This window comes from Simochromis diagramma, unplaced genomic scaffold, assembly GCF_900408965.1.
Source record: "Simochromis diagramma unplaced genomic scaffold, fSimDia1.1 OVJJ01000355.1, whole genome shotgun sequence".
Classification (NCBI taxonomy): domain Eukaryota; kingdom Metazoa; phylum Chordata; class Actinopteri; order Cichliformes; family Cichlidae; genus Simochromis; species Simochromis diagramma.
In genome coordinates, this window is record NW_024387174.1 from 669351 (window position 1) to 689455 (window position 20105).

Genomic DNA, 20105 nt, shown 5'->3' on the forward strand with positions numbered 1-20105 from the left:
AAGTGCTGCAACATCTCACTTGTTGCTTTCATGATAAATACCAATATACATCTCTGCCTGCATTGAGGATACAAGCACTAAAATGTTATTTTTGGACCACACTGCCCAACCCTAATACAACCAATAATCGTGTAGCACCACCAGCCAAGAGAGCCAGACACCACACCAGAAAAGTGGCACAAACGCTTCTCAGGAAAACAGTTCGACCCAACCGGGGGAGGAATAGGAAACTTATGTTTTTAAATCTAGCTTTCACAGCTACTACACCTCACCGCCCACCTTCAGTCTAACCAGACACGTCTGGCCTGAGAAAAGCAGCAGCTGGTTAAGTGGACGACAGAGAAGGCGTATTTACTGTCACAGCCAGAATTTACCAGTATTTGGTCAGAGCCTGCTGTAATATCCCACCCCAGTGACCACATTTAGCCCCAACAGGCTCGCATGTGCTGCTGTCAATCAAACCTGCAGAGCTGTGAAGTTCCCTACGAAAGCATAGAGGTCATGCAGATGAACTGAGGAATCTCTGGGGGACAAGATTGAGGGCTAATATGCAGAGTCGCCGATAAAAGGAAGACACACAGGAATAACCACTTTAGCTCTGGCAGTATTTCTCCCTTGCAGCAGGCTTTAACTGGGATGCTTTCATTCTCACTTCCTGATCCGAAAGGCTTGTGGAACAGTCAATGTTAAGTGATCAGAAATGGAAAAATATTAGGTCCAGTTACATTTTGTGTTTAAATTTGAAATGTATTTTTTGAATGCACGTCCAAAGGTTTTCAATGAAAAATAATTAGCATATAAATAAGGAGCAGAGTGGCAGAATTTCAGGGTGAAAATAACCATGCTGGTGGGCTATTAGTACTGTCAAACATAAGTACTGTTGAAGTATAATGAAAAGAGATGCAGTTTTTCCACAATTCAGTTTACGTACACACCAATATATAAGGCAATATGGATCCTTATAAGCCTTTTTGGATTTCCGATGTTTATTTACTCTATTTGGTGGTGGTCAAACACGACTTCCACAAACAAACAAAAACAAAAGCTTAACATGGTCTACTCCAAACACAGATGTCAGCAGTAAGACAAGTGATCTTTAAAAAGCTTTGAAATAAACAGCAAAAGGTGACAGCATGTGTCTTTCTTGCAGCAAAGAAAAACTACTTCAGTTTTAGACCAAATCAAAGTGAAATAAAGTTTATTGATTAATTATTCTCAGTGAAAACCTACAAATTAAAATAATTACTTTCCAACCTGTGTTCTCGTAGCTGCAGTTAATGAAGTGTTAATACTGGGCAACAGACAAGGACCAAGCATAAAAACATTTACACATTTTCTACGTCAACACCTAACTACATGCAAATTCCAGGGACGATGTGACACATGCAGCTTGCAGTGCTGCAGTTCTAGTGCTGGCCTTCATCTAGAGGTGTTAGTGAGGTCTGGCTCAACAGGTTGCCGAGCTGAGAATCTATATTACACTTTAAGCATAAAGATTTAAGATATGTTGCTGTTAGGCGACTTTAAAAAACTCATCGTGACTAGGGATGGGTATTGAAACCCGGTTCTTGTCGAGAACCGGTTCCCACCGTTTCAATTCCTTGGAATTTTTTTGCCATTTTTGCAAACGATTCCCTTATCGATTCCAGTCGCCCCGAATAACGTCACCACGTTGCGGAGCGTCATTTACCTGGCAGGAAACACGGCGGCTCAAACGCTCAAAAGTTTGGTTATACTTTACGAGAACGGATGACAACAGGGCAACTTGCAATACTTGCAAAGTAGATGTTTCCTCCCTTAAACGAAACACTACGAATATGCAAAAGCATTTGCTCACAAAACACGCGATGACCTTAAATGAATGTCGTGTTTTTAATTCCGCTCCGGACTCGTGAATCTCAACCCAGCAGCAGCGGTAACGTTTGCACGTCCTCTCCCGTTAATGCGGCAGGTAAATAATCAACTAACAGTGCATATTATGTTAGCGCGATCTGCCTTATTACAAAACCATTACTGTGCATTTAGGTGACCATGATGAGAGAGACAGACAGAGTCTGGCTCAGACGCTGGCAGTTCTCGCTGCAGTCTACCGGTAGCGTCTCCTTTCAGGCCGGGATAGACGAATGTCACCGAGCAGTGACTAAGTTTGTGGTAAAAGGCTTGAACCCATTTGCCACAGCAGATGCCCCCGATTTTCTGTAAGTGAATGTGTTTAATTGTAGGCAAGGACATTACTGGATATTCTTGTGTAATTCCTACAGAATAATTTATGTTATACTTTGTTATTGCTACAGAAGAATATTTATTTTATTATTTTACATTCCAGGCCTCAAGCGCCGGTGTTCTGCAGGTTTTAGATGTGTCCTTGATCCGACACAGCTGATTTAAATGACTAAATTACCTCCTCAACATGTCATGAAGTTATCCAGAGGCCTGGTAATGAACTACTCATTTGATTCAGGTGTGTTAATCCAGGGTGAGATCTAAAACCTGCAGGACACCGGGCATTGAGGCTGATTTAAAGCATCTCTGCTCTCCATATCATTCTACATTGTCACATCTACCTTGTGATGGATGGAGCCTTTCACAGCTGTTAGCACAGACTGTTTATGCTACCGGGCGAACTAACATTACCCAGCAGGTTGTTCAGCGGTATATTTTATTAACGTGGAGTTATTAGTTCACAAATATTGTGTGCCATAGGGTTGTCCCAATAGACAATATTGTGGGGGATCTGGGGGGAAAATTTCAAGCAGAGAGCTAATGTGTTATTTTTAAACTTTGTGTTTAATTTACATTTCCTAACCTTGTGTGGAAAGAGCAAAACGACCGATGACTGCAACAAGATGCAACTGTTTATTCTGTATGATGGAAGGCTTTAAGAGGCCACAAATCCTGGTGCCACCTCCCTCGGAAGATTTTCCAAAACAGTACTAATGGGAAGCATAATCTTTGTGAAGCAAACAAAGATTATGCTTGACTTGAACTCAGATAATGGAAATGTCTGGTTGACACCCACGGTGACCTTCTGCAATTTCAGACACACCCAGATGTACGTTAATGACACTTCACACGTTACACCGGCTCAGTCAGTGCAGACCTCAGAACGAAACTGACTGATCGGTGTGATTCATCTTTAATATACAACGTGTAGAGAACTTATATTTCTCTGTGTTTAAAAAGAAGAAACCACATCTGGTTATACTGTTTTTCTTGTTATGATCACAACTTATAACTTGTGTTATTTTTTTAACTTACAAATATTAAGCAGGAAAGCCACTTAAGACTCAATCCCGAGTTTTAAACCGATGAGGACTTTTAAATTAGTTTTCTAACCCTTTTGTGTAAAAATGAAAACCATGATTATTACATTAGAACATTTTAAAGCATCTGTCATAGAAAAACAGTGTAGTCAGACCCACTCAGTCATTTTACTAAAAATAACATGTTACCTAAAGACACAGGACTCAAACTTTGATGTGTCTGGCCTTCACGCTTCAACGAGAAATAAAATGTCACAGCTATGATCAATAGGACTGCTACAGGCCCATGAAAAGTGAGAAACAAAAACAGGTCATGGTTATTTAGTTACAAGAGTTGCCTTTTTCTTTGCCTCCCGATTCTTTATTGAACAGTCATCCATTATATGCAATCAGTGTGGGAAATCAGCTGCAGTGAAACCAGGCTGTGGCAGCTATGATGCCATTTTGGCTGGTTTGAGATACACCCCACCCCCCCAACATAGTTTAATATAGGCAGGCTGTTGCTGAAGAAACTTAAACTTTCTCTGGCTGATTTACCATGAAATACATCCATAGAGATAAATAAATGTGACAGGTAATCCAAAGTCCAGAAATAAAAACTGAACATTCCAAGATTCCAAAAGATAATTCACTGTGACAACTCATGTGACATTATGAAAATGCGACATGAATACTGACCTTTAGAGTATCTTTACTGCTACGCCCATTATAGAACAACCCTAAAGTAGTGCACGGCAGCACTTCAATATAAAATACAGATTGTATAGTATTTACATTCAGGTAAAATCTATTATGATGTCATTGGTTTCTAAGGGCATAAAAACTATTACAGGCTGTCTGCGGCAATGCAGAGGTTGTTCACTTATTCCAACACAAACTATAAGGATTGTGATCTGGACATCACATAAAATCCTACAATTAAAAATTATAAACATGGCTTTGTGTACAAAACCATGATATGGGATTACAACATAAATGGCATAAAGATAAATTAGGCTAAAATGCATCCTGTTATAAAGACACTTGGAACATCTTACCAAGAAACAGTTCCCACACTAGTGTCTGTCATCTAACATACATTATAACCTTATATATGAAAAATAAATTCAAACGGGAGCTGGATGAAGAAATCCCAGAAGAGATCTGATACCACATGTGGATAACACATCAACAACACAATCACTGAAATTGAGGGAATTTAGTTGGAAGAACCAGATTGTTAACTTTAATGCTCCAAATTACAAGCAAACAGACAAACACTAAACAGCCATGCTGGAAATTATGAAAATGTGGTCATGTGGAACCAAACCACACTCACATTTGGGAAAATAAAACTGGGATTCATTCAGCTTTAGGTAAGCTTGGTGAAAGACTTGGTGAAATATATGATTCCAAGATCATTTCAGATCCTATACTTGAGTTGTCTTAAGGGACGTATATCCTAAGGACATATCTGACACCAGCAAAGAAAATTATCACCAAACACTGACTAAGGCTTGAAACACCAAGCTACAGAATGAGGTGTTTGCTGTTGAGGAGATTCTGTTGATGTGAAAGCTCAGACAGAAAAAAAGAATACAATCTACAAGACTGGGACAAAGGGTTGTCATACAAAGTAAAGAAAGGACTTAAAATAAAGGATTTTGAATAAATTGCTTAGAGGCAGACTTGCACTGGCCTGGGACTATTCAAATGTACATGAACTTGATTTTGTGTGTTTGTTTTTGGCTAATTTTTAATTTCAGCATTTGTGTAGGTGCTTTACATGGATAAACAAGGCAAATAAAATAAAAGCTACAAAAAAAGATAAATATGGCCTGAAGAAAAGTGATCTTACATCATCAAAAATAATTTTATTAATTAAATGCTGTCAAAGCTGTAAAGGCTCCATTATTGAATCCAAAACCTCCACACAGAATCAAACTATTGTGATTTCCAGGTCTGAGCCAGTTTGTAGATCAGATGTAAGGGTCCAATCATTAGGCTTGTTCATGCAGTAATTAACTGTTATTTACACATAAAAATCAGCATAAAAGAGTTAATAGAACAAAAAACTTTATAAATAAATAAAAAATAAAAGTTTTATGACTTATGACACTGTTTAAAGGACAAAATAATTTCTCTCTCCAGCTGGTAAGGCTCTGCTCAAATCTATGTTTACCCCACAATCTATTATTTTCACATTTAAACATCTGTTTTACAAAGACTCACTCAAATACATAATCATACGAAGAATATTCATTTACAGCCCTAATGTATTTGCTTTAGTACTGCGCCCTCGTTAAGACATTTTTGTTGAATATTAATGAAAAGCTGCTGTGTATCCTTAACACAGACATCAAACTTTGTCTGAAAACCAGTGTGAAAATGTCCCTGATGCAACCAAAAACTGTGCGCCATGTTTTCCATCAGTCAAATGGATTATTTTAATGAACTGAAAACAACATAAACCAAACTGTTTCTGTACGGTTCATTCGTGTAACAACTTTATTGACTTAGCGGAACAGGGACAGGGGCCAGGTCAGCGTGTTACTGTGTACCCCTCCTTCTCCTTCTACTCTAAGCTCCACCTCAGTTTCTTTCTTGTTTTTAAAAATCTTTCATTGTAGTCACCGTCGGCAGCAACTTGAGCAGCGCTGTAAAGAACTGAGCCAAGTTTGCTTACATTTGCATGTAAATTTCTGCGCTCAACAATAGTGACTGCTGAAAGTCAGCAATCACGCCTTTGTAGGGCCAAAGATCCAAAGAAATATGCCTGGCTCTTCAGCTAAAGGGTATCCAGACCAAAAACAGGATCAGTTCAAACCTTTTTTGTTCAGTTTAAGTGCAGCTACAACTCCCTGAATGACTGTGTTTGCATACAAGCTCAACACATGCTGGAACAGTATTGAACTACAACAAACCGAGCAGGTGGCTCCAGTAAAAACAGCACAGTGGTGTAAAGCTCAACTGAAAAACATGAGTGTTTGCGCGTTACACTCACCAAATGAGAGTTCTCTTTTGCCTCTTGTACTTGCTGCACCTGTGGTTCAGCTACAACTTTCGTGTCCTGGTCAGAAGTCATGAGCCGTCTGCTTCTTGGCTCCTCAGGGAGAAGTCTCTGTGTCACCAAGTAAGCTACAGGGGGGCAGAAGGGACAAACAAGTCTGAGTCAACAACGGATGTTTATCAGCGTATCATCAGCTGGTACATGTGTAAGACAAAGGAGTCAGGAGGTAGTGTCTGACAGTTGCGTTATTAAATCTGATTTTTCACACAAATTGTTTTTAATGCTTGTATATGGACAGAATAACAATCGGTGCATGTGTGGATATTTTCCTCGTACAGACTTAATTTACACTAATTTAAACTACCAACACGTTGCTGTTTCTCTTAAAATTGTAATGGCAAAACTGACAATATGCTGTTGTTCAAACCATTTCAATCTGTGCTTAATGACATGTACGGAGGCCACTATTCTAATTTCAGACACTTCAGACAGACGTGATGACAAAATGTGAAAAATCAAACGTCAGCTTGTTCTGACACATTGAAAGTATGTCACACCAATGTACAAGAAAAGCTATCAATTAGCAATAATACAAATACAGTAACACGAAAAGCTCTGAAACTCATAACAGAAACAACCGGTGAATTAGACCCATCTACTTTATAGGCCTCGATTACACAACGGGGCTTTGATTCATATTTAGCAGCTGTTTGTTTAGTCGACAGTTTGGCCATGTTTTGGCCATTTTTGCATTAAACGATGCAGGCTTTAATATTTAGCCAGTTATTTAAATAAAATGTGTAATTGTTCTTTTGTGCTGTTGTTTTTATTGAACTGTTGCATTTGTCAAGGTCAAATTTTGTATTTTATATTCCCATTCAATAAAGGATTTTCCATTTCCTGCTGCCTGTGGATACTGACATTTACTGATGACAGTGCTGATGTTTATCTCGTGCTTTTATGGGTTTACCAGCGCTCATGCTTGTATGACTGAATTTTAACATTATGGTTTTTTTCTCACTTTTAAAAATAAAATAAAATTTAAAAAAATATGTACGTGTGTGATGGTGCATCCCAGCATAGAACAATCATGCAGTTATGTTGAAAACAACAGGTGCATCCATAGAAAGTAAACAGTTTTCTATCTTTAACACCTGCTACATTTGCTGCTTGTGGGGCACACAAAAAAGTGAACTTTTAACCTTTTTTTTTTTTATTAGGGGGTATTTTTTTAAAAAAGATACATAGTAGCATTGTAATATTTTGTTAAGGTGGTATCCGGTTGTTCAGTGATGACACGACGAATCCTACTTCCGGGCCTAAAGTAGTCTGCGTTTAATATGGCTTTTGTGTTGTTAACATGTTTAATGTTATGTATTTTCTTCTATTTGATCTCAAAAAGCTCCTAAAACAGTCAGTGATCACTGTTGACCTCCCTCGGCTTTTATTACCACTAATCATTTATTTAAGCTCAGTTTTTAAAACCTTAGGATGTAACTACAGCCCAGCCCATGCAGCAGTATATGAATGACTAACCTCATATTGTGGATGGATTATCTCAGTTGTTCTCCTGGCTGAAGTTTGGGTCTTTTACAGCATCCTGCCATGCGATTAAATTTGTTCCTGACCACCGAGAACCCTCACGTTAACTTTTATCGAGTGGAAAAAAAGTTAGCTTGTTTATATTATGCTAACATAGCTGTGTCGCTAGCGGTCACGTAGCACATCATTATATACCAGCTAGCCCAACTTCAGTAACCCTACAAACGTCACTGCTGTTTAGTTTTCTGTCTTCATTTATGCTGGAAGTGATAACAGAGCTGTACGTTTGAATTTGTTTCCAAAACCCCGCAGTCAGGACATGCTATATTGTATATATATTAGATAGAAGCTAGCGAGCTAACTCCCTGCTAACTTCTAACTCCGTTAAATGTCATAAATTCCGTTTTCATGGATGCCTGGATGTTAAACTCAATTGTTACACCTGGTAGAGCAGAACGCTGATCATTTTATTAAAGATGAAAGACTTTAGACAGTTTTTCAACTCTCAGTAATGCCATAGTGATCGTTTGATATATGGACCTGCAGCGGAGTTTAGGCCCAGACATGGCTAGTGACGTCAGACTGAACAGCCGGATTGTATCTATACAGAGACACCAAAAATCTGTATAGTAATGAAACACAATAATCTGGGCCAAAGAAAGAAAGAAAGAAAGACAGAAAGAAAGAAATCATTGTATTGAATTTTTTCACATTCTGCAACAGATTAAGACTCGTGGTAACAAAATGTTTGCCCAGAGCTTGATGCTGTTGCACTCTCATGACCACTTATGATGGCAGGGCGATTGCACAGGTTGCCAGATAGGAGGCAATCTTAATACCAACAGTTGCAATCCAACTTTGACTGACTGCAGTAACTCAGAAAAATTGTTGGAAGCTTTCAAATAATTGCTAATTCATAAATGAGACAGATTGCCAACAAGTTGCCATGAGTCTAAATGAGTCTTTGTCAATGACCAGGATTCGAGGGGACTCAACACAACAGGCTGCCAGCTAGTTGTATTCTGGTTTATATGCCTATAGAACAGGAAGGTTGCAGAGTGGAAATGTATTAATTAAATGTGAATTTCTGTCTATGTAGACAGCAGCAGATATGTGCTTGTCAATGGTTTATCACAGTTAATTGCCTACTTGACCCCATTCAATAGCAGACAGAGCACACAGACTTTGTCTGGCAGCATTTATGGCAGGTTGTCGTGACAGTCGAATTTTTGCAGCCAAAAAAAAAAAAAAAAAAAAAAGGATAAAACAGATACTGGCAAAGTTAAACTTTAAACTTTGAGGACATCACTGAAAAAAAATTAGTTAAAAGAATGTGATCGGGTTTTTTTTTTCAGATGTGTTGAAAGAATGCAGCTGACAAAATGTGATAAAGTAGAGTATGTGTTATTGCAATACTCATCGCAAAATATTTTTAAAAAATTAAATTGTCATATCATGAGTGAAGTATTCTGATAAGATTGTATCGTAGAAGGCGGCAATGATCATCATATTCCACATATGTGGCTAAAAACTGCAGTCTGTATCAGTTAGCAGCATGTGAGTGATTAAAAATTATTAATGTTAATGTTGTGATCTGCTGTCTCAACAGAAAGGTTGATAATAAACCAGCAATAAGACTGACACAGATCATGTGTGTAATTTCTGGTTGATCTTCAGCCTCATTTCTCTGATGAGGCGGTGAAACCAGGCGCATTAAAACAAAAATGTTTTTCTTCAGTTAACGGGAGCAGCACTCGTCATTGTCACAATCACGGCAGGTAAAAATCCAACCAGTCTTTTCTCGACCGACTGCTCAACAAACGTGAAGAAAATAATCTTTTCAGCTGCTCTCATCCACTGCTCTCCTCGTTTCACACGGCAATAAAGCAAACGCATAAAGATAAGTCAAAATAAAAGCTGTCCGTTTAGTTTGCCGCTATGTTTTTAAAATCTAAATGTGTAAGACAATATTTGTTATTAAAGCTTTAAAATAACTGTAATAGAAGGTAAGTCTGCTAGAGAGATTGGATAGCTTCTATAAACCTGAAGTTTACCAAATTTACAGCTCGCAGCAGACTAAACAAGCAGCTTTTCCTTAAAGCCAAAAATGTCACTTTTCTTCAGGCGGTCTAATGAAGGACTCTTATGGGCTTTAACAACTGCCCCTGTCAGTGCTACAACGCTCCATCCTTCTGGCTAAATATTTGAACATACGCTCCTAAATACTTTTTATTGTCCTTGTGCATCTATTTTTAGCCACAAATGCGAGCAAAACACTTACATCATCAAGCCCTGCCTTCCTGAATTCTTTTCCACGTAAAAAGGACGCTTAGCTGCACTTTTTGCTTTCTGTTTATACATGAGTCAAACGTCATGAGGTTTTGTAGGTCAAGTTCTCGACATCACTCTGTCATCCCCAAGGCCCGATTGGATGATCACTTCCACAACATTTGACCTCAGTGTAACGGGCGGGACAAAACAAAACACCACTGGAAACACCTTCTTTTCTGTCCTGCTTGTAAAGCGGTGATAATCCGCCCAACAATCGGGCGCCTGTCCCTGACACGGGCCCTCGCTGTGTTCGCATACAAAGCAGAAAAAGAATGGTGTGGCTGTAAAGCCGGTGACCTTTGATCCACATAATGACACAGTGTCACTGCTGCTGTGATGAATGGGGCTAAGCACAAGCCTCCATCAACTCACATCAATATATGAAGCATCTGTTTGTGTGATAAACTTTGCACCTAACATTGTAAAAATGGTTTGACAACTGAAACCTGCACACAACCCGAGTGTGTAACTAGCTGACAAGTCATGCAAAATCTATTATTTTATTATTTTTGGACTAAATAGGAAGCCAGTAACCAACGATTGGGTGTGGGGGTTCTGGGTTTTCATGTCACCTTGTGTGCTTCAGTACCAAATTCTCTGTGATGTATTTTTCTGTTTCTGCTGTCACACATTTAAAGGACTCAAATACTGACACAACAAAGTCTTGGCAGCCTTTTTTCCCCAACTGCTGCTCTTTAATGCTGACGTTCTGATTTGAACTTCTACCTCTGATAAAAATCACCACACACATAAATAAAAAATAACTCTGGTGCTGTGATTAAAGCCAGAAAGTCTCATTCTTGTCTATGTCAGCTGCCCTTCGGTCAACTGCCTGTTCCAATTGAGGCTGAACCATGCTCACCTCAGAGAGCTCTTCCAGAAAGGGTCGTGGTCTGAAACGGTTTCTGCAGATTTAAAACTACAGACACCGTAAGAGCTTATTTGGTAAACAGCTTAAGGAAGAAAGAAAAAAAAAAAAAAAAAAAAAGAAAAGAAAAAAGGTGTTAGTCTGTCCCTAAAACACCCTAACAGCCATTTTTGTTGGCAGAGCCCATGTTACATGAATTGCAGGAAGTTTTTGGGGTACAGATGGGGGCGAAGACTGCAACAGGCAACGCTGAACTGATGTTCTGCACTGCACCTACGAGGCGAGTGGCACAGAGCTGAAAGCAGACCATGTGAAAGCCTGTGAGCACTCTGGAGATAAAAGAAGCTGAAGGCAAACACTAATAATCCTTCCACAGGTTCACTTACAGAAACCTCAGTAGTTTTACTTCCTCTAGAGAGATCTTACCGAGCTAAAGCTCTCCTTTAATCATCCTGACTCGAGCTGAACTCAACTGATCAGGCTTTGCTTTTGTGAAGGACCAAATGCTTCCTGCTGGAGCAAAAATAGTCATCGTTTGTCGTTTTCATAATTGCTGGCCGCCAAATTTATAAACAAATTTTAAATTCAATACTTTTGTGCAGAAACTTGAAATCATATTATGAACCTGTTAGATCGACATCTACTTGATATATAAGCTGACCCATAGCACAACAAATGACATAGCTACCAGGCTGTGATATCAGCTAAAATACTCTTCGTTTAGCCCAAAGGTTGGGCAATGCTTGTGTTAGAGTAGTGAGAACAACCTTTTCACTCTGGTCAGAAACTATCGCACACCATGAAGCTGAAAGCATGCAAACTTGGATCACTAGCCACAAATGTAAATATGAATCAACTGAAAGAACCACTCAGAGGAAACGGAGAACTTGTGAAAATGACAGTTGTTGTGACATTAATGTAAACTATTTTAAACTACTTCAGGAACCTCACACTGGTAATACTAATGTTACTGAGGTAAAGCATCAGTCCAATTGAATCAGCTAAAACATTTAACATGTTCTGCCTTGTTTGTGTAAAAGTAAATACACAGAAAGGTTGGACAGCTTTTGTCCTAAAATAGACTGTGTGAACTGTGCTGCTCTCAAAAACAGTAAAGATGACGATTTTGCGTCCTGTGCTGGGAGCTGTTGTTCATCAAATGTCATCTAAATATTAACCAAGTTGGGTTTTTCTTAATTCTGTTTTTGCTATCACGCACAGTAACTCACTAATTGCTCATCAATTTGAATTACTCATTATTTCAAAAGCGTATAAATCCCTCCTGTGGCAAGTAGTTAAGAAGAGAACTCACACCTCCCCACACCCACACCATTTTAAAATTTAATTAAATCCAGATAAAAAAATATCTGAAGTTTCTTTTAAAATATAATTAAAGAAGCTCATTTCTCTCCAATTCAGCGACAATTACATTTTTTAGCTTTAAGCAGCCAGCAGGAATACATCTCATGCCCACAGCGTTGTAATTTTAACCTGAGACAACACCTTCAACCAACACACAAACTGCCTTTTAGAGAAAACACCTGCACTCTGAGAGTGAGCCAAGTGTGATATTTACTTTATGCAGGATAAACTCCAGACCAGAGACGTTTCCCTTTGGTCGCTCTACAGGTCGTCACTGAAATATTATCAGTCTGTCAAAACATTTAACATGGATAATTGTGAGAAGCCAAAACTGTAAGTGAAATGTAATTTTCATTAATCGCACAGCAATAAGGCAGCCTAACCTGGTAGTGTGTAGTACTGTGGTTTAAAGTAACAGCTTATAAATATTAAGTCAAATTGAACTTGGATAAACACACAGGCTGGCTCATAACTGCCTGCTCAAAAAGAAACAACTCAATACAAATTCTTTTCTTGTTTATTTCACCCTCACTATACCTGAACTTAGAGAGCCCCCCCAGCCAATCCCACTCTAACTCCACCTATACCTGTACTTACAAAAGGCATAACAAAATGCCCAGATCTCTTTATTTTATCTGGCTTAACTACACCAAACATCAACAATTAGGCCAACTGATTACACAAAGGCCATTGTCAACTTAATCTAATTAACACTGGCAGCATCTGACCAATCACAATCATAAGTGTGCTGAGAGCAGAGTGACCAACTCAGAGATAAAATTGTAATCTTAGAAAATACGAAGAAGGTAATACAGCCTGACCACGTCAAAGCTCTATTATTAAAGATGGAAAGGGGGGGGGGGGGTCGTTTGATGTGTGCAAAAAAGTTTCAGGTTTTTACTTTCAGATGGAGCCTGAACATTAAAAAATAAAAAACAGTTTGTGAAGAAATAAAGACCAAAAATTAAAAATAGGATTCACATTGGTTAGTGTGTAGGATTTTTGCTGGCATAGAGTGGACCTTTAATGCGCACCTATGCATAAGCACGACTGGTATGCATATAGTTGTAGCGAAAACACATTTATAGCAAATTTCAACTCTTGCTGCCCTCTCAAAGAGCTTTAGACTACAAGGCCACATTTAATCTACCTCACATCCACGGCCAATTTACAATCACCATTTAACATAAGCAGTCCTTGGACTGTGGGAGGAACGTGGAGTATGCAGAGAGGACCCACATACACAGGAATAACAAGCAAACTCCACACAGAAAGGCCAGAGCCGCGGTTAGAATTAGGAAATTACTTAATGTGACGCCTCAAAGTGCCAGAATACCCTCAGCATTGGTCACCATAACATCATAACACGTCACTTCTATTTATGCTAGCTGCTGTTGTTTCTGTGGATTTCACAAACAAAAAGTTAAGCTTCAGTAAATTAAACCCTACTTAAAAATACTGGTTTACCATCCTTTAAGAAAATAAAATAAAATAAAACACAGTATTGGTGATGGTGCTTGGTTGGTGAACACATCTACTTTCAAATTTCCTAACAAAACAAATAGTTTTAAAATAGTTTTAAACAGGAATAAATTTGTTCCTCAAATCTCTTTGAGTGATGCTCATCAAATGAAGAAGAGAACTTTAGAGTATGTCCAGGGTAAGATTAATCAATTCCCATAATTCTAAGACATGATACTGCCACAGAGAGATAAAGCTGTCTAATCGAGCTCAGCCCTGCATCTGCACTGGTGCACAGCCACAGGACAGCGGCAGCACTGCAGAGGTGGACCCACATCCGACCTACACAACACCTTTACAGTCTACAGTGGAACTTGAGTGGAACTCGGGTTTACCTGCTACAGCAGCTTCTCTTTTCTGCTTTTTTCCAATATTCAGAGGGCGCATTAACTTTTCATTCACATCCATGTTTTGTGTACTTTAAATATTCTTCTTGTGTCTCCCATGGTTAAAGAGGACTAACAGCAGTAGAATAATATTTTTGTTCTACTATGGTAGAGGTTGCACTGAATGAGCAACTTAATATAAGAATAAGCTCCAAATCTTATATCTATCATAAGAACTGCATGGTTAGAGGTTAGAGGTTCAGTAGTTATCACCTTTAGCCACTAGTTATTTTCATCTTGCTGTTATTATAACTGCAGTGAGGAGACCAGCTATAGTGGTATTTGTACTAAGTACTTTTAGAGACACAAAAACCTCACCTGTGTGTATTCATTGTGTCACTCTTTCAGAGAATAAATGTGCAGATGTTTAGTCATGTAGAAACAATCCTTCCTGCCCGAGGTCAGAGCAATCACAGCAGCAAAACTTTCTAAAGAGCTGACTGATAAATGGATAGTTATTTCGTACCTGTTGAGCATTCTTATTTTGAACTTAACCTGCTCTGGAGCAAGCGATGTATCGCCTTAACAACAAAAATACCTACATAACCCCAAAGACCCAGAGTTACACCTGAAGTTATCTTGCTCAAGTCCAAATTCTGCTTCCTAGTACAGACCTCAGAGCACACAATACAGACAATGTTAAACAACTTATTTCAAAGTTATTCCAAAGGAAAACGACAATACTGATAATAAACATTTTAATAAGCAATGTTTTTAAAGGGTGGGTTAATTTACTTAACCTTGAGTACATATTTTGTGAACAAATCCACAAAAACACCAGAAAACAAGAGATGTCTGTTAAGTAATTAGATGCAGACCAACCGCTTTTCTCATCACAAAAAGGCCCATTTTGAGTCCAGAAACCCCGCTGCCACTACACCTGAGGCTGCCCCCCGAATCCCCACTTTAACCCCTCAATACAACCCTTCAACAAACAGTGACCCTTATCAAACCACATCCCATTTCCTCTACAGATGCAGTGACTCAATCCTGAGGTTTAGACAGGGCCTGAACCAAAACAAGCTCTGCTCACTCCTCCCCTGTCGTGTTTCCACCCTGCTCAATCACTTCAGGTGATTTATGACCCCCAGCCGGTGCTCTAAAACAAGGCCGAGGTTCAACTCTACCGGTGAAAAATGCAAGGGTGGTCCACAGGACTGTATTTATAGTCGGTTGCTTACCGCTGCTGGAGGATGGTCGCAAGACATCTTGGATGTCTGTAAACGCTGCTAATCAGCTGCTAATCAGCGTGTACCTCCGTCCATCCACACTCGAGAAGCATTTGTTTGGATCAACTTGACAAGTCAAAAAACATAACTTCCAGCGGAGACGCAATGCAGGCGCGTTTAGCAGCTGACAGCCGGCAGTGACTGCAGCTCACATGCCAGGGGCCAAACTCAGCGACACTCCTTTAATAATTGCGCCGTGATGAGGACGAAGTGCGGCCTGAGCGTGGGTAAAGAAAAAACACAGCTACTGTAGCCACGACGCCTGTGTGGTAAAGTTGAGCCGACTGCAAAGTAGCAGCCATGTCTTGTTAGCTGGTTTGCAGCAGCATCCAATGAAAGATGGCGACCTCAGGCGTGATTTCGCGGATTCCCCAACCCCCAACCGATTTGAATCAGTTAGTTAGCAAGAGAGCTAACTTGCCCCCTGACCGTTTGTTTACCACCCCTCTCCCCTTAATGACAGAGAACAGCTTCTTACTCACCTGTCAACTCTCACTATACGGCTCTGCAAACACTGTGGTAGCTGCTGCTGGAGGTGGTGCTGGACTGAGGCCTCGAACTGGCTTCCAGGCTAAATGCGCAGGGTGTTAGCTAGCGAGCTAGCAAGCTGTATCGAGCACGCTAGCTGCGAACAACCGGCTCAAACTTCACCAGCAAACAGTCTTCAGGTGTCAGGGGACGCACCCACAGCCAGTTACAGCGCAATGACAAAAACACTCCAACACTGACACGGGGAAGGGGGGGAAAAGAAAGGAAAACGAGGTCCCCCTTAACAACACTGCAAGCTAGTTAGCAAGTTAGCTAGGTGGCTAGCTAGCTAGCTTGCCTGCCTATCAAGTTTGTGCAGTCGATGAAAACTGGCGTCTGGAAGCAAAATCCCTCACGGTCAACAGCAGGCTCTGAGGGAGGGAGGCCAGTCCAGAAACAATCAGGGGAAGCCTAAAAAGTGAGAAATAAACGTGACTCGTCTTCCAGCTTCCGATCGATCAAACATTCGCTCCTGCTAAAGATGAGAGAGAGAAGAGGGGGGTTTGGAATGGAGAAGTCGGCGTTTCCTTTCCTTTTCGTGTGCAGCGCAAAGATCGTCTATAGCGCAGATTTACCGGACATCTCAGCGGCTCCGAAAAACTTTTTTTAAGTGTCCACCAAAGACCAGAGCTTCATTATAAATATTTTAATTAATAAAGCCCAATAATATCACATAGCTTCAAAGGTATTCACATATTTAAAAATGGGGCCACTTACATCTTAAACCAGGCATTTAATCAAACAAGCAACCTATCAGAAATACACACACATACACACAAATAATCATAAGTAAAAATAAATCATCAAAACATAATCAAAGAATATATATATATATAAGAAACAATGTTAGTTTAAAAAAGTAGAAGGAAATTTTGATACTAATCAGGAAGGCATGCAAATGGTCTTTATCTGCTAGATTACCAAACGTGGCTGAGCTCAACAGGCATGGCTGTGCACTGCTATTCTTAATTTCAATATTTGGTAAAAGGACTAGTAAATAAAAACGTGTTCTTGAGATTATCTGTAGCATTTGCTTCCCTAATATTTTGATCTTCCACAGTTTGGGGGCTTTAACTGTGAAAGCTGATAGCTCAAAGTTCGGCATCTAAGATCTGAGAGGGCGAGTCAGTTTGTGACAGACTTTCGTAAATATAAGAAGGTCCAAGACAAATGAGGATTTTCTATTCGGGTAAGAGCATTTTAAAGGCGGCTTATATTGTTTATCTCATGTCAATAGACTAACGCTACATGTTAAATAGGTTTATTGTGTTATGTTTCTGTATAATAGGTAGACAGACACATCTTATAGTTTGAGGTGGTGCAAAGAGTTTTTATATATACACAACAGTGATTACAAATTAAGAAGACAGAACTGAAGCTAACTTAAAAAATCCAAAATTCAGACTCAGATTGTGCGAAAGAGTATTTCAAATGGCATTAATTAATAATATATGCAGTATAAATCAAAGAAGGTATGTGGACTCTGCTGTCCTGACAGGTGTGTTTACCTGACACAGAAAAACAGACCTGTTATGCAGTTTTACAGAGAACAGTAGGAATGATTTCCTGAAGCGTTCTTCGTTCAGTGAGGCTGAACACGTCTGAGGAAGAATGAGCTCTGCTGCCTCTGCAGTGTGGAGCGGAGCAGGTGTGATGGGGCATGGTGGAGAGCAGTTTGTTCAGTGACCTCCTGTTTCTCACTGACTCAGACGCCTCCAGATTCTGGCCAGTGATCCTGTGGAGCCTGCTGCCATCTCTGGCACCGATGCTGTCCACCCAGCAGTCAACTGCAAAGTAAACAGCGCCCTTGCCGCACACTGAGCTTCCTCCGAAAGCAGAGTCTGCTCATACACAGCATCAGTGTTGGTCCTCCAGCCCAGTCTGCCATTCCAGTGAACACCCAAGTACCTGTAGCTCTCCTCTGGAAGCCAACCAACTCTTTTTTGTCTTGCTGACATTCAGGAGGTTTTTTCCCTGCACTCCAACTCCAGCCAGCCCTTAATACACCCACCCACTGCAGCGTCATCAGAGCACTTCTTTTCCCAACAGTGAAAAGTAAACAGGAATGGAGACAGGACAGTCAGCTGTGGTGCCCCAGTACTGATAAGCACCACATCAGACATGGCTCCCCCGCCATACAAACCGACAGACAGCCACGAGACCGTGGAAGTGACACCCATCCTGAGCAGGTATTAAACTTACTGAAAAACACGACTCTCACAATGCCACCAAGGTATATCCACTCCTGTGTGGGCTACTGGTTATTTTCTAAATATAATCTTTTTGACTTAAAAAGACAAACAAGACAACTTTTTAAAATAACTGCTGACAAATGAATTTGTTACAGCAGGTGAGAATGAAGTAAAACACAACAAATATATAGGAAATAAGTATAACAGCTTATGAGTCAGTAAAATAAGAATATAGCGTGACAAAACTATTATGAAGAGAAGTAAAGAGAAGTTTTTCTGGGTTTTTATTGCTGACACTGGCTGCTTTTTCACTCATTTTCAGTCCAGTCCTTGTACCTCACCATGTTCACAGGAATGTTTGTTAAGCAGCTTTACACTGACCTATGGATGAAAAAAACACATAACTTACGGGATGAACCTGTGTTGTGTCCACACATAACAGACAACCAAGTGAAGAAATTTTCAGATTCTATCTCCAGGCTCTTTGTTACTAATAGCCTGTCAAAAAAACACATTTATTCCCACTCCCACAATGGTTTGACAGGAATATACGTTACTTTTTGCAACAACAAGGGGATTCCCAAAGAGCTATTAGCTGAAACCATGGCATACCTAAGCATGATGTGCAGTGTGTTCTTAACAAATCGGAGTGACCTGTACAAGTGACAGACCTAAAAACTGTCATGAAATCCAGCAAAGACCTGACACAGGACCTGAGAGGTGAATCCTGGACCTTCGGATAATTCATCTGCTGTTTACTGAAGCCTCATCAGAAATACTCTCAGTGCAAGGGTGGCTGTCAAGAAGTCATTCTTAAGCAAAGGAAACAGGGAGAAAAGGCTGAGGTGTTCCAGGTTACACAAGAACTGGACTAAAAATCAGTCAGTATCTGTCTATAAAACTGTCTGGAAGCTCTGTCATAGTGTAGTAAGTATTGTTGGGGATCTTATCAATGCTGATGAAATAGTGCCATCAGATTTTGACCCCCTCATGCTACATCATCTTGAAAATATCTGACTGGAAAGGCAGTGATCCCAAACAGACTGCCAGTGCAGTAAAATCATACCTGGATAGAAAACAGTGGAACACCATCAGTCATGGATTGGCCTCCCCAGAGCCTGAATCTTAGTATTACAGAAGCATTGTTGGATCATCCTGACAGAGAACAGAACAAAAGACAGCAAACATCCAAAGAAGAGCTTTGAATGTCCTTCAAGAAACCTGGAGAACTACTTCTGAAGACTAACAGAGTTGAGGCTGTGTTAAATAATAAAAGTGATCGTACCAAATATTGACCTTCAAGCTCTAAAGAATTGTACAAACTCTGTTTTTACCTTATATTCCATATTTCCACGTGAGCTGCCGTGTTTCAGTAAAATGCTGCACCTATTTTGCATTTTTAAGCAAAATATAAAGAAAGACTTTCTCACAGGGCTATATTTCATCATCAGTGCAGGAGGAAAGCTGACACTGAGGGAAAATTCTTTAAAGTGCTAAGGAAAAAATGTTGTCCTGTTTTGTCTTTTTCTGTTCTGGTGCTTAGTTAGCGGATATCGAGCTTGCGCTAAAGTCTCAGTTCTCACTGAGGCCGGAGGAGCAGAGCCAGAGAATCGAGGCGGATGTAAACACGAGCCGCTCTCCGTCAGCGGAGTGATACCTCTTCGCGTGTTTTTCTATCTCTGCGCCTAGAGCTTGTCACACAGGGCTCCAGCCCCCTCCCCTCCCCTCCTCCCCCCTCCTTTTACTCTTCCTCGCTCGCGCTCGCAGCAGGTCGTCCTGATTGGTCCACACTGCCCGTGGGTGCACGCGGATCCACTCGTGATCAGGGAGAGTGGGCGGGGTCACGGGCTATTCTTGTCCGCTGATTGGCTGCTTGTCGCTCCGCGCGGATCAC

The 20105-nt window shown here is 40.2% G+C and overlaps 1 protein-coding gene and 1 long non-coding RNA gene across 2 annotated transcripts in view; one reads left to right on the top strand and one right to left on the bottom strand.

Annotated features, from left to right (window-relative positions):
- Positions 1-11623, bottom strand: part of LOC120744892 (la-related protein 4B-like) — a 44786-nt gene extending 33163 nt beyond the window's left edge. Inside the window, exons 1-2 of the mRNA XM_040049485.1 lie at positions 11619-11623; positions 6247-6380 (exon numbers count right to left, since the gene is read on the bottom strand). Of these exons, the coding sequence (XP_039905419.1) occupies positions 6247-6327 (81 nt within the window). The 5' untranslated portion in view covers positions 6328-6380; positions 11619-11623. The remainder of the gene's footprint in view (positions 1-6246; positions 6381-11618) is intronic.
- On the top strand, positions 8748-9061 carry LOC120744904. Its single transcript, XR_005698486.1, has 2 exons — positions 8748-8860; positions 8901-9061. It is a non-coding gene; the product is annotated as an uncharacterized LOC120744904 (long non-coding RNA).
- Positions 11624-20105: the final 8482 nt, after the last annotated feature.